This window comes from Scyliorhinus torazame, chromosome 5 (genome assembly GCF_047496885.1).
Source record: "Scyliorhinus torazame isolate Kashiwa2021f chromosome 5, sScyTor2.1, whole genome shotgun sequence".
NCBI classification, from domain to species: domain Eukaryota; kingdom Metazoa; phylum Chordata; class Chondrichthyes; order Carcharhiniformes; family Scyliorhinidae; genus Scyliorhinus; species Scyliorhinus torazame.
The window spans coordinates 134,154,659-134,169,451 of NC_092711.1; the positions used below are offsets into that span (position 1 = coordinate 134,154,659).

The window sequence follows — 14,793 nt, forward strand, 5'->3', positions numbered from 1 at the left end:
CATTCTCCCCGTGTCTGCGTGGGTTTCGCCCCCACAACCCAAAGATGTGCAGGGTGGGTGGATTGGCCACGCTAAATTGCCCCTTAATTGGAAAAAATGAATTGGGTACGCTAAATTTATATTAAAAAAAATAATTGTCAGCTCATTGTTGGGGAGTGGGGGGGATGGGTTGGGTGGTGGGATTAAAGGGGGATTGGGGCGCGTTATCGACCCCTCTTTGTTTTGATGTTTGAAGTTTCCTTTGAGATTCCGATGCGGTGGCTCCTCAGGGAACGGCTTTTTCCATTCACCGCCCACACAGGTTGGTTGATCTGGTTTGATTTAGTTGACGCAAAGAAGTGACGCGCGCACACACCGGGGCGCAATGTTCTGCCCCCCAGCTCCCCCCCCCCCCCCCCCCCCCCCCCCACCGCCGCCGCGCCGCCCTCCGCTCAATCTCCAGCGCGTTTGCTCACCTTTGGTCGGCGGTCCCGTGGAGCACCTTGAGGGCGACGTCGATGCCCCAGCCGCTGTGCCTGGCCCGCCAGATTCTGCCGAAGCCACCGCTTCCGATCGGTTTCCTGTCCACCAGCTGCTGGGCCGTGACGATGGGCAGGCGCCCGCTAACCGCCATCCTGCACGGAACCCCCCCCCACAATCCACCCAGGGAACACAAGAGGTCAGCCGTGCCCCCTCAGCGAGGGTGCCCGTGACGCCCCCTCTCCCGCGCGGGCCAATTACCTCGGAGGGCGGGACTTCCGGTAGCGGCACGTCGGAGGAAGTCGCACGTTGGGTGGCTCCTGCCCGAGGCTCTGGTTTGGGGAATTGAGCGCCAGGGGTAGTCTTCGGGTGAGCTGTTGCTGGAAGACATAAGGAAGGAGGGGCTATCGAAGAACCAGAAGAAAAAAAAGCCGGCGGGGAGAAAGGGGTCGGCGGGGGTTCGCCGTCGAGCGAACGGGTCAGCCCGGCAACAGGAGAGGTGGCAGAGGCTGGGCCGCTGGGTGGGGCTATCTAGGTAAGGCACTCAGCACATGGTGGATGTCTGTGTTGCAGGCTGTGAGCTCTGTGCTCTGAGCTGGCTGCTGCTAGAATGAGCGGGAACTCTCCTGTCCCCTGTCTTTATAGTGCGTGTGCTCTCACTGGTGATTGGCTGCGGTGTTGTGTATGCTGATTGGTCCCACTGCATGTCCATCAGTGTGTCAGTGTGTATGTGATTGCACCATAATGTACTGAGGTATATTATGACAGGAAGCTCTGTCGCAGCGCAGTGACCAGTTCACCTCGATGGACGAGGAGCTGCGGAGGGTGGCGGGGGCCAACAAAGGATTTACAGCCAAGGCGGAGGACCTTTGAAAAGGTCGAGGAGGCAGAATTTGGGGCTTTCTTGAGGCGGGCCCGAGGCCGACTGAGTACTTTGTGACGGTGTTGGCGGAGCGGTTGGAGGAGGGGGAAAGAGCCCATCCGGTACGAACTGGACAGGGCTCACCGCTCGCTCAGGCCCAAGCCAACGACAAACGAGCCGCCAAGGGCGGCCATGATCTGTTTTCACAACCCCCCCCCCCCCCCCCATGTTAAGGAGAAGGTCCTGAGTTGGGTGAAGAAGAGGCGTGAGGCGCAGTGGGAAGGGGCTGGTATTCGTATCTACCAGGTCTGAACTGTGGAGCTGGCAAGAAGGTGGGCAGCCTTTGTACGGGTGAAGGTGGCACCCTACAGCAATGGTGTGCGTTTCGGCCTGGTCAACTCGGCGAAGCTGAGGGTGACCGACAACTCAACGGACGTCTACTTTGAGACGGCGGAGGCCTTCGTGAAGGCTGAAGGATGGGAATGGTTGGGAGTTTGTGGTTTTTTTTGTGGGTTGGTCAGTGGGGAAGGGTAGTGTAACCTTGCGGTATGGGGGGGGTGGGGGGGCACACGGGGTAAGTGATCAGCGGAATTCTGGGGTGACGGCGGTTTTCTGGGGCCTGGTGTTTTGCACTGGGTTTGTCTGTTTGACTTTTGCGTTTCGGGACTGGGCATGGGGGAGGGGGGGGGGTGGGGGCCTCCGCACCAGCAAGCGAAGGTTGGCTAGTGAGCGGGAGTGTGGTGGGGTGGAGGGGCCCCGGTTACTGGAATCCGGTCAAACTGGTTTTGATGGGCCTGGGAGGTGTGAAAAGTGTTGGGGGGGGGGGGGGATGGGATGGTTACTGCTTGAGGAAGGTCTGTCGCAGCACAGCGACCAGTTCGCCTCGATGGGCGAGGAGTTGGTTTAGCACCGTGGGCTAAATAGCTGGCTTGCAATGCAGAGCAAGGCCAGCAGCGCGGGTTCTATTCCCGTACCGGCCTCCCCGAACAGGAGCCGGAATGTGGCTACTAGGGGCTTTGCACAGTAACTTCATTGAAGCCGACGTGTGACAATAAGCGATTATTATTATTATTAGCTGCGGAGGGTGGCGGAGGCCAACAAAGGATTTACAGCCAAGGTGAAGGACCTGGAGAACAGGAAGTGAATGGGAGGATTCTGGGAAGGCAGGGGGAGGGGTTTGATGGCAACAAAGGGATGGGGCGGGCCTGGCCCAGTGGATTACAATAATAGCGGATAGTACAGGGAGGGGGGGGGGGGGTGAGACCCCCCGGTCAGCATAGTAACGTGGAACGTGAGGTGTTTGGGGGGGGACCAGTGAAGAGGTCGAGGGTGTTTGCGCACTTAAAGAGCCTGAAGGCCGATGTGGTGACAATGCTGGACACCCGCATGAGGGTGAAGGATCAGGAGAGGCTCAGGAAGGGCTGGGCGAGTCAGGTGTCCCATTCGGGGTTCGATAGTGGGGTTCGGGGGGTGGTGTCCAGGAGGCCGGGGTGGAGAATGGATGTGGGGGTTGTTGGGGGACTGCTGGCGTTTCTGTGATAAGATTGTCAGGAAAAAGACAATGTTGGCGAGGAGAATACTGAGATTCAGGCTACTAGACTAGAAGGGCTTGAGGTTCATAAGGAGGAGGTGTGAACAATTCTGGAAAGGGTGAAAATAGATAAGTCACCTGGGCCGGGTGGGATTTATCCTAGGATTCTTTGGGAAGCTAGGGAGGAAATTGCTGAACCTTTGGCTTTGATCTTTAAGTCATCTTTGTCTACAGGAATAGTGCCAGAAGACTGGAGGATAGCAAATGTTGTCCCCTTGTTCAAGAAGGGGAGTAGAGACAACCCCGGTAACTATCGACCAGTGAGCCTTACTTCTGTTGTGGGCAAAATCTTGGAAAGGTTTATAAGAGATAGGGTGTATAATCATCTGGAAAGGAATAATTTGATTAGAGATAGTCAACACGGTTTCGTGAAGGGTAGGTCGTGCCTCACAAACCTTATAGAGTTCTTTGAGAAGGTGACCAAACAGGTGAATCAGGGTAAAGCGGTTGATGTGGTGTATATGGATTTCAGTAAAGCGTTTGATAAAGTTCCCCATGGTAGGCTACTGCAGAAAATACGGAAGCATGGGATTCAGGGAGCTTTAGCAGTTTGGATCAGAAATTGGCTAGCTGGAAGAAGACAAAGGGTGGTGGTTGATGGGAAGTGTTCAGACTGGAGTCCAGTTACTAGTGGTGTACCACAAGGATCTGTTTTGGGGCCACTGCTGTTTGTCATTTTTATAAATGACCTGGAGGAGGGTGTAGAAGGATGGGTGAGTAAATTTGCAGATGACACTAAAGTCGGTGGAGTTGTGGACAGTGCGGAAGGATGTTACAAGTTACATAGATAAGCTGCAGTGCTGGGCTGAGAGGTGGCAAATGGAGTTTAATGCAGAAAAGTGTGAGGTGATTCATTTTGGAAGGAATAACAGGAAGACAGAGTACTGGGCTAATGGTAAGATTCTTGGCAGTGTGGATGAGCAGAGAGATCTCGGTGTCCATGTACATAGATCCCTGAAAGTTGCCACTCAGGTTGAGAGGGTTGTTAAGAAGGTGTACAGTGTGTTAGCTTTTATTGGTAGAGGGATTGAGTTTCGGAGCCATGAGGTCATGTTGCAGCTGTACAAAACTCTGGTGCAGCCTCATTTGGAGTATTGCGTGCAATTCTGGTCGCCGCATTATAGGAAGGATGTGGAAGCATTGGAAAGGGTGCAGAGGAGATTTACCAGAATGTTGCCTGGTATGGAGGGAAGATCTTATGAGGAAAGGCTGAGGGACTTGAGGCTGTTTTCATTAGAGAGAAGAAGGCTAAGAGGTGACTTAATTGAGGCACACAAGATGATCAGAGGATTGGATAGGGTGGACAGTGAGAGCCTTTTTCCTCGGATGGTGATGTCTCGCACGAGGGGACATAGCTTTAAATTGAGGGGTGATAAATATAGGACAGATGTCAGAGGTAGGTTCTTTACTCAGAGAGTAGTAAGGGCGTGGAATGCCCTGCCTGCAACAGTAGTGGACTCGCCAACATTAAGGCCATTCAAATGGTCATTGGATAGACATATGGACGTAAGGGAATAGTGTAGATGGGCTTTCGAGTGGTTTCACAGGTCGGTGCACATCGAGGGGCAGCATGGTAGCATTGTGGATAGCGCAATTGCTTCACAGCTCCAGGGTCCCAGGTTCGATTCCGGCTTGGGTCACTGTCTGTGCGGAGTCTGCACATCCTCCCCGTGTGTGCGTGGGTTTCCTCCGGGTGCTCCGGTTTCCTCCCACAGTCCAAAGATGTGCAGGTTAGGTGGATTGGCCATGATAAATTGCCCTTAGTGTCCAAAATTACCCTTAGTGTTGGGTGGGGTTACTGGGTTATGGGGATAGGGTGGAGGTGTTGACCTTGGGTGGGGTGCTCTTTCCAAGAGCCGGTGCAGACTCGATGGGCCGAATGGCCTCCTTCTGCACTGTAAATTCTATGATCTATGATCTATGAGGGCCGAAGGGCCTGTACTGCGCTGTATTGTTCTATGTTCTAAGATTGGTAATGTGATTGAGGAGTGTGTGGGATTCAATTGTACAGGGAAAGTGTCTAAGGCGGTGATGCGGGAGGCCCTGAAGGCAGTAGTGAGGGGGGGAGGTGATCTTGTTTAAGGCTACGTTGGACAAGGAGTTGAGAGAGGAGTGACAAAGGCTGATGGAGGAGATGTTGGAGATGGATAGGAGGCACGCAGGAGATGCGGACCCGACCCTTCTGGACAAGAGGAAGGGGGGAGGGGGTAGATTGCCGGTTCCGGGGAATCATAGGTTCAAGCCTAGTGGGCAGCACGGTAGCACAGTGGCTTCACAGCTCCAGGGTCCCAGGTTCGATTCCGGCTTGGGGCACTGTCTGTGCGGAGTCTGCACATTGGGTGGGGTTACTGGGTTATGGGGATAGAGTGGAGGTGTGGGTTTGGGTAGGGTGCTCTTTCCAAGAGCCGGTGCAGACTCGATGGGCCGAATGGCCTCCTTCTGCACTGTAAATTCTATGATAAATTCCATGAGCCGGGGAGGTTGGATGTGAGGTTTCGGAGGTGGGAGGAGAGGGGGGGATTAAGGTGATGAAACATTTGTCCCTGGGGGGGCAGAGGTTGGAGGAGTTGGGGGAGAAGTACGGGTTGATGCCCGGGGAAGGGTTCAGGTACCTGTAGGTCCGAGACTATGCGAGGAAGGAGCTTCTGACGCTCCCGATAGTGCCGGCCCCCTCGCTGCTGGAGGAGGTATTGTCGGCAGAGGAGTCGGAGAAGGGGGGTGGTGTCGGCGATCTGTGGGACGATTTGGGAGGAGGACAGGGTGTCCATGGAGGGAATTAAGGCTGAATGGGAGGAAGGGCTGGGGGAGGCGATAATGCAGGTAGGGAATATACAGTGAATGGTAGAACCCTCAAGAGTATTGACAGTCAGAGAGATCGAGGAGTACAGGTCCACAGGTCACTGAAAGGGGCAACACAGGTGGAGAAGGTAGTCAAGAAGGCATACGGCATGCTTGCCTTCATTGGCCGGGGCATTGAGTATAAGAATTGGCAAGTCATGTTGCAGCTGTTTAGAACCTTAGTTAGGCCACACTTGGAGTATAGTGTTCAATTCTGGTCGCCAAACTACCAGAAGGATGTGGAGGCTTTAGAGAGGGTGCAGAAGAGATTTAACAGAATGTTGCCTGGTATGGAGGGCATTAGCTATGAGGAGCGGTTGAATAAACTCGGTTTGTTCTCACTGGAATGACGGAGGTTGAGGGGCGACCTGATAGAGGTCTACAAAATTATGAGGGGCACAGACAGAGTGGATAGTCAGAGGCTTTTCCCCAGGGTCGAGGGGTCAATTACTAGGGGGCATAGATTTAAGGTGCGAGGGGCAAGGTTTAGAGTAAATGTATGAGGCAAGTTTTTTACACAGAGGGTAGTGGGTGCCTGGAACTCGCTACCGGAGGAGGTGGTGGAAGCAGGGACGATAGTGACATTTAAGGGGCATCTTGACAAATACATGAATCGGATGGGAATAGAGGGATACGGACCCAGGAAGTGTAGAAGATTGTAGTTTAGTCGGGCAGCATGGTCGGCACAGGCTTGGCGGGCCGAAGGGCCTGTTCCTGTGCTGTACTTTTCTTTGTTCTTTGTTCTTGAAGGGTGACTCCTCCACCTCATGTGCGAGGGCGGGGCCGATGCAGCTGAAGGTGGTGTATAGGGCGCACCTCACGAGGGCGAGGGTGAGCCGACTCTATGAGGGAGCGGAGGATGTCTCTGAGCGGTGTGGGAGGGGCCCCGCACACCACGTACATGTGTCTTGGGCCTGCCTGGCGTTGGAAAGGTGTTTTAAAGGTCTTTAAGCGTTATCTCGGGGGTGCTACATGTGGACTTGGAGCCGGGTCCGAGGGAGGCCATTTTCGGGGTGTCGGATCGGACCGAGCTGCAGGCGGGTGCGGGGGGCAGCCGTTTAGGCCTTCGCCTCGCTGATCGCCCGGAGGCGGGTCCTGCTGGGGCGGAGGTCAGCTTCTCCACCCTGTGCTTCAGCGTGGCTGGGGTGACCTCCTGGAATTGTTGACCCTGGAGAAGGTGACGTTTGAGCTGAGGGGTGGGGAGCGTTTCGTTTGTTTTCTCTGCGAGTTGAGGTTTGAGGCTGTACATTGGTGAGGTTGTAGGTGTTATTGTTGATTTCTTTTTCCCTTGTTTCTTGGTGTATGTAGGATGCAAATATGGCGAATAATTTTTTTTTTAAACTCAGAAGGGGTGACGGGTTGACGTGGGGGTGAGGTGGGGGGTCGCGTTGGAGGCCACGGATGTCTCCTGACCGGGCAGATGGCCAGTGGGGGGGATATTCGGCAGCAATAGGCTTCACAACCCTGACAATCTCTGTTTTGTACATTTAAGATTCATCAACTTGGAGTTAGGACGGGACACAGAAGGCTTTCCCTCCCTCTTGCATCTCTTTCAGTCTCTTTCTCTCTCTCACTCTCCTCTCTCTCTCTCTCTCTCTCCCTACCTATTCATCTCTCCACCTCTCTCACATTGAACCTGGGAACAGGAGGAGGTCCATTCAGCCCCTTCTCCAGCCTGTTACACAGGAACAGGAGGAGGCTCATTCAGCCCCTTCTCCAGCCTGTTACACAGGAACAGGGGGAGGCCCATTCAGCCCCTTCTCCAGCCTGTTACACAGGAACAGGAGGAGGCCCATTCAGCCCCTTCTCCAGCCTGTTACACAGGAACAGTGGGAGGCCCATTCAGCCCGTTCTCAGGCCTGTTACACAGGAACAGGAGGAGGCCCATTCAGCCCCTTCTCCAGCCTGTTACACAGGAACAGGAGGAGGCCCATTCAGCCCCTTCTCCAGTCTGTTACACAGGAACAGGAGGAGGCCCATTCAGCCCCTTCTCCAGCCTGTTACAGAGGGAACAGGAGGAGGCCCATTCAGCCCCTTCTCCAGCCTGTTACACAGGAACAGGAGGAGGTCCATTCAGCCCCTTCTCCAGCCTGTCACACAGGGAACAGGAGGAGGCCCATTCAGCCCCTTCTCCAGCCTGTTACACAGGAACAGGAGGAGGCCCATTCAGCCCCTTCTCCAGCCTGTTACACAGGAACAGGAGGAGGCCCATTCAGCCCCTTCTCCAGCCTGTTACATGGGAACAGGATGAGGCCCATTCAGCCCCTTCTCCAGCCTGTTACACAGGAACAGGAGGAGGCCCATTCCTCCCCTCCACAGCCTGTTACACAGGGAACAGGAGGAGGCCCATTCAGCCCCTTCTCCAGCCTGTTACACAGGAACAGGAGGAGGCCCATTCAGCCCCTTCTTCAGCCTGTTACACAGGAACAGGAGGAGGCCCATTCAGCCCCTTCTCCAGCCTGTTACACAGGAACATGAGGAGGCCCATTCAGTCCCTTCTCCAGCCTGTTACACAGGAACAGGAGGAGGCACATTCAGCCCCTTCTCCAGTCTGTTACACAGGGAACAAGAGGCGGCCCATTCAGCCCCTTCTCCAGCCTGTTACACAGGAACAGGAGGCGGCCCATTCAGCCCCTTCTCCAGCCTGTTACAGAGGGAACAGGAGGAGGCCCATTCAGCCCCTTCTCCAGTCTGTTACACAGGAACAGGAGGAGGCCCATTCAGCCCCTTCTCCAGCCTGTTACACAGGAACAGGAGGAGGCCCATTCAGCCCCTTTTCCAGCCTGTTACACAGGAACAGGGGGAGGCCCATTCAGCCCGTTCTCAGGCCTGTTACACAGGAACAGGAGGAGGCCCATTCAGCCCCTTCTCCAGTCTGTTACACAGGAACAGGAGGAGGCCCATTCAGCCCCTTCTCCAGTCTGTTACACAGGGAACAGGAGGAGGCCCATTCAGCCCCTTCTCCAGCCTGTTACACGGGAACAGGAGGAGGCCCATTCAGCCCCTTCTCCAGCCTGTTACACAGGAGCAGGAGGAGGCCCATTCAGCCCCTTCTCCAGCCTGTTACACAGGAACAGGAGGAGGCCCATTCAGCCCCTTCTCCAGCCTGTTACACAGGGACATGAGGAGGCCCATTCAGCCCCTTCTCCAGTCTGTTACACAGGAACAGGAGGAAGCCCATTCAGCCCCTTCTCCAGCCTGTTACACAGGAACAGGAGGAGGCCCATTCAGCCCCTTCTCCAGCCTGTTACACAGGAACAGGGGGAGGCCCATTCAGCCCGTTCTCAGGCCTGTTACTCAGGAACAGGAGGAGGCCCATTCAGCCCCTTCTCCAGTCTGTTACACAGGAACAGGAGGAGGCCCATTCAGCCCCTTCTCCAGCCTGTTACACAGGAACAGGAGGAGGCCCATTCAGCCCCTTCTCCAGCCTGTTACACAGGAACAGGAGGAGGCCCATTCAGCCCCTTCTCCAGCCTGTCACACAGGGAACAGGAGGAGGCCCATTCAGCCCCTTCTCCAGCCTGTCACACAGGGAACAGGAGGAGGCCCATTCAGCCCCTTCTCCAGCCTGTCACACAGGGAACAGGAGGAGGCCCATTCAGCCCCTTCTCCAGCCTGTCACACAGGGAACAGGAGGAGGCCCATTCAGCCCCTTCTCCAGCTTGTTTACCCTCTCGGGAAAGCCTGTCGAACCGCACACCAATCGGGCAGTGCCGAGGTCACCCAAGGAACCAAGACCCCAGGGGCGGGCGGGAGGGGAGGTGAAGAGGGTGGTGGGTGGTTGGGGGAGGGGGGGGGGGGGTCGGTTTGCACAATCTGAAGCCAGCACTCACTGAGGTCTTGGCTGCTTTGCAAAGGACAGTCACCGGAGGATCACAGAGTCATGGGGGCCATGGTTAAGTGATGAAACACTAGCCGCTTGCTTCTCGGCCTGTCACACGCTTCATACAAACATACGAGTAAGGAGCATGGTCACTCGGTCCCTCCACCATTCGATAAGATGACGCCTGATGTGATTGCAACCTCAACTCTGCTTGCTGAATTGCCCCTTAGTGTCCAAAGATGTGCAGGTTCGGTGGGGTACATGGATAGGGCGGGAGTGGGGAGGGGTGAGCGGGTGTGTGTCGGGTGCTCTTTCAGAGGGTCAGTGTAGACTCGATGGGCCGAATGGTCTGCTCCTGCACTGTGGAGATTCTATGGGCCTTTTGTCCATCTCAGTTTTAGTTGTGCGCCCCCTTATTTTTTAACAGTGACCCCCCCCCCCCCAGTTCACCTCCCCTCCCGCCCGCCCCTGGGGTCTTGGTTCCTTGGGTGACCTCAGCACTGCCCGATTGGTGTGCGGTTCGACAGGCTTTCCCGAGAGGAGGCAGCGAAAGCTTCTCTCGGCCTGCACTCCAGGCAGTTGCTGCCACCCTCTGAGAGCGAGGGAGATGCTGCACGTCTTTCGGGACTTGTGGGAGGAAACCGGAGCACCCGGAGGAAACCCGCGCACACACGGGGAGGACGTGCCGACTCTGCACAGACAGTGACCCAAGCCGGGAATCGAACCTGGGACCCTGGAGCTGTGGGGCAACAGTGCTAACCACTGTTACCTGTAAACTCGCCTTTTGTGATTCCTGCTGTTGGACACCCCGATCCCTCTGCACCTCGTAGCCCTTGCTCCCTCCCCCGCTGCTCCCTCGTGCAATCCAGGGCAGGCTGCCAATCGGAGGAATATATTTCTCTTGGCCAATTGCGCTGGTACTTTAAGAAGCAGCACACTTCCCCTTTAACGTGCTGCCCTGCCAAGTTCACACAGCTGTGGGGTGGGGAGGGTGGTGTTGCTGGTTCCTGTGGCTGAACTCACTGTCGAATTGGCAACACCCGTGTGGGGGGGGGCAACGTCTCATTGAAAGCTTAGCTGTGCGATCAGTGGGTCAACTTGACCCAGGAATTGAATCTCACTTGTCTGTACAGAAGGTGGATTAATAACCAGAGAGGGATAGAGGGGCTGAGAGAGAAGGAGAGAGGCCGACAGGGAGAGGCAGAGACAGAGAGAGAGATCGAGTGAGAGAGAGACATAGAGAGAGAGAGAGACAGAGAGAGAAAGAGACAGAGAGAGAGAGAGAGACAGAGAGAGAGAGAGAGAGACAGAGAGAGAGAGAGAGAGAGACAGAGAGAGAGAGAGACAGAGAGACAGAGTGAGAGAGACAGTGAGAGGCAGAGACAGAGAGGGAGATCGAGTGAGAGAGAGAGACGGAGAGACACAGAGAGAGAGAAAGAGACAGAGAGACAGAGTGAGAGAGATAGTGAGAGACAGAGACAGAGAGGGAGATCGAGTGAGAGAGAGAGACGGAGAGACAGAGAGAGTAGGTGAGAGGCCGACAGGGAGAGGCAGCGACCGAGAGAGAGAGATCAAGTGAGAGAGAGAGAGAGTCGGAGAGACAGAGAGAGAGAGAAAGAGACAGAGAGACAGAGTGAGAGAGATCAAGTGAGAGAGAGAGAGAGTCGGAGAGACAGAGAGAGAGAGAAAGAGAGAGCGAGAGAGAGAGAGCGAGAGAGAGAGTGACAGTGAGAGGCAGAGACACAGAGAGAGATCAAGTGAGAGAGAGAGAGACGGAGAGACAGAGAGAGAGAGAGAGAGAGACAGAGAGAGACAGAGTGAGAGAGAGAGAGAGAGAGACAGAGTGAGAGAGAGAGAGAGAAAGAGAGAGCGAGAGAGAGAGTGAGAGAGAGAGTGAGAGAGAGAGAGTGACAGTGAGAGGCAGAGACACAGAGAGAGATCAAGTGAGAGAGAGAGAGACGGAGAGACAGAGAGAGAGAGAGAGAGAGAGAGAGAGAGACAGAGAGAGACAGAGTGAGAGAGAGAGAGAGAGAGACAGAGTGAGAGAGAGACAGTGAGAGGCAGAGACAGATTAGTGAGAGAGTGACTGAGAGAGGGAGGCAGTGAAAGAGGTGGAGAGAGAGACGGAAAGGGAGAGAGTTGGAGAGGGAGAGAGTCCGAGTGAGAGAGAGAAAGTCCGATGAGTGAGAGAGAGAAGAGAGAGGCAGAAAGAGAGTGTGATTGAGAGTGAAAGAGACAAGGAGAGAGAATAAGTGACCGGGATAGAGAGGCCGAGACACAGAGAGAGTGAAAGAGAGACAGATGGATAAAGAGACAGAAAGAGGGATGGAGAGAGAGATAGCGGGAGAGAGAGAATGGAAGACAGAGTGTGGGGAACGACAGTATTAGGAGATGTAAGGTAGGACCTGCATACAGGTTCGCCGGTAGCCCCTGCCGGCTGGCTCCGCCCACCGAGAACTGTATAAATATGCATGACCTCCAGTGCCCTGCCATTTCGCCAGCTGCAGCAGGAGGTCACACATCTGACTGTAATAAAGCCACAGTTGTACCCAACTTTAGTCTTTGTGCAACTGATCGTGCATCACAGAGAAAGACAGAGTGAGAGAGACAGGGAGGAAGAGAGAGGGAGAGAGGCAGAAAGAGACGGAAAGAAACAGACAGAGAGAGATACAGTGAAAGGGATGGAGTGAGAAAGTGGAAGTGAGAGAGGGTGACAGCGAGAGGCAAAGATGGGGGGGGGGGGGGGGGGATTCTCCATTACGGAGCCCAAGTGTTCGCGCCGTTGTGGACGCTGTCGTGTTTCACGCCGGCGCGAACCGGGCCCGGTACGACGGGCTCTGGCCCCCTGCGGTTCACGCCGCTCCAGCCTCCTTACGCGGTGCCAACCCGCGCATGCGCGGGGGACTTCTTTAGCGCGCAGGCCCTGACTCAAGGTGGAGTCGGTGTTCAGGGCTTGGCCGTGCCAGAAAGTAGGCCCGGGGGGGGGGGGGGGGGAGAGACCGGCCCGCCAATCGGTGGGCCCCGATCGCGGGCCAGACCCCATCGGAGAACCGCGCGCCGGCGTCGGGGCTCGGAGAATCGCCCCCGGTGTGTGGAGACAGTGTGTGCGTGAGAGAATGACTGATAAAGAGAGATAGAAAGAGAGAGAGTGGGGGAGTGACGAGAGAGACACAAAGCGAGAGTGACAGAGTGAGACAGAGAGTGAGAGATGGAGAGAGAGAGGGAGAGACATAGAGAGAGAGAGAGAGACAGAGACAGAGAGAGATGGAGAGAAAGACAGAGAGAGAGAGAGTCAGAGACAGAGAGAGATGGAGATAAAGACAGAGAGAGAGAGAGTCAGAGACAGAGAGAGATGGAGAGAAAGACAGAGAGAGAGAGAGACAGAGAGAGAGAGAGACTGAGACTTAGAGAGGGAGACGGAGAAAGAGATGAAGAGAGATAGAAAGAGAGAGAGAGACATAGAGTGAGAGAGACAGAGAGAGAGATAGAGAGAGTGACTGAAAGCGAGTAAGAGAGACAGGCAGAGGTACAGAGAGAGAGGGATCGAGCTGAGCTAATTTATATCCAGTGCGGACAGTACTTTGCCCCCTGGCCCAAGAACTATCTTTATATCCTCTCTAAGTGCCCCCCTCCAAGTGCGAGGGAGAACCCCCCTCCCCTTACCCCAACCCTGCCGAAACCCAGGCACCCACCCATGCCACCCCACTTCCCCAGCACTGAACCCCGCGCTCCTCACCTTCAGCGCAGCCTCTCGGGGATCCTTCTCACCATCTCCCCCCGCCCCCACCTTCTACCACAAGGCGCCCAGCCCGGCGACACCAGTGCCCCTCAGTGCCGAAAGCCGGAAGCCCAAAGTAGGACTCGGCATGTAAATGAGGCGAACAAGGAAGTTCCTCAACGACTTGCGATGGGAACTCCTTCACTCCCCTCCTCACCCAATGGGAACTCCTCGCTCTGCCTCGGAGAATCGGGGGGGGGGGGGGGCTGGGGGGAGGGGCGCCAGAGGGACAGGAGAGGGGCCTGACGATATGGGAGGGGGCTGCTGGGCCGGAAGGTTCTGGGGCAGGAAGTGGGCAGAGAATCCCACTCCTTCTCCTCCTGTGCATCTCTCTCTGTCTCAACATTTCCACACCCTGCGGGTGCATAGGTCAGATTCGCGTCTGCTTTTGTAGTTAATTATTCCTGGCACAGGTCACTGGTCTGTCACCAGGGGCTCAAGCATAACCACCCCCCCCTCACACACACACACTAAGGGGCAATTTATCATGGCCAATCCACCTAACCTGCACATCTTTGGGCTGTGGGAGGAAACCGGAGCACCCGGAGGAAACCCACGCACACACGGGGAGAACGTGCAGACTCCGCACAGACAGTGACCCAAGCCGGAATCGAACCTGGGACCCTGTTAGCAATTGTGCTAACCACTGTGCTACCGTGCTGTCGTCTCCTCCTGTAAATCGCTGATTAAGACCGGCTCCTTCGACAGGGTCTTCAGCTTCCTGCATCAATATCTCCTAATGTGTCACAGCGTCCGATCAGTCACCAATTGAGTGTGCCTGTGTGTAAGACGCGTGTCATTTGCGTGTCTGTGTGAGTGTGTGTTTGTGCGTGTGAGTGAGTGTGTTTGTTTTTGTGAGAGTGTTGGTCAGTGTGTGAGAGTGTGTGTGTGAGTGAGTGTGTGAGAGAGTGAGTGTGTGTGTGAGAGAGAGTGAGTGTGAGAGTGTGTGTGTGTGAGTGAGTGTGTGTGTGTGAGAGAATGAGTGTGTGAGTGTGGGTCAGTGTGTGAGTGAGTGTGTGAGAGAGTGAGTGTGTGTGAGAATGAGTGTGTGAGAGAGTGAGTGTGTGTGAGAGAGTGTGTGTGAGAGAGTGTTAGAGAGGGTGTAAGAGAGTGTATGTGAGAGTGTGCGAGTGTGTGTGTGAGAGAGAGAGTGTGACAGTGTGTGTCTGAGAGTGTGTGACAGTGTGTGTGTGACAGAGAGTGTGAGAGGGTGTGTGTGTGTGAGAGAGTGAGTGTGTGAGAGAGAGTGTGTGAGGGTGTGTGTGTGTGAGAGAGTGAGTGTGTGAGAGAGAGTGTGTGAGGGTGTGTGTGTGTGAAAGAGTGAGTGTGTGAGAGAGAGTGTGAGAGGGTGTGTGTGTGTGAGAGAGTGAGTGTGTGAGAGAGAGTGTGTGAGGGTGTGTGTGTGTGAAAGAGTGAGTGTGGGTCAGTGTGTGAGTGTGTGT

The 14,793-nt window shown here is 55.2% G+C and overlaps 1 protein-coding gene across 3 annotated transcripts in view; it reads right to left on the minus strand.

Moving 5' to 3' along the window:
* LOC140419820 (ankyrin repeat and protein kinase domain-containing protein 1-like) overlaps positions 1 to 13,409 on the minus strand; it is a 73,909-nt gene extending 60,500 nt beyond the window's left edge. Inside the window, exons 1-2 of one of the 3 annotated variants that reach the window (XM_072503839.1) lie at positions 13,310 to 13,409; positions 456 to 839 (exon numbers count right to left, since the gene is read on the minus strand). In XM_072503839.1, coding sequence (XP_072359940.1) covers positions 456 to 613 — 158 coding nt within the window. In that variant the 5' untranslated portion in view covers positions 614 to 839; positions 13,310 to 13,409. Of the gene's footprint in view, positions 1 to 455; positions 860 to 13,309 lie in introns of those variants that run through there. The other 2 variants (XM_072503837.1, XM_072503838.1) reach the window with 2 other exon arrangements.
* Positions 13,410 to 14,793: the final 1,384 nt, after the last annotated feature.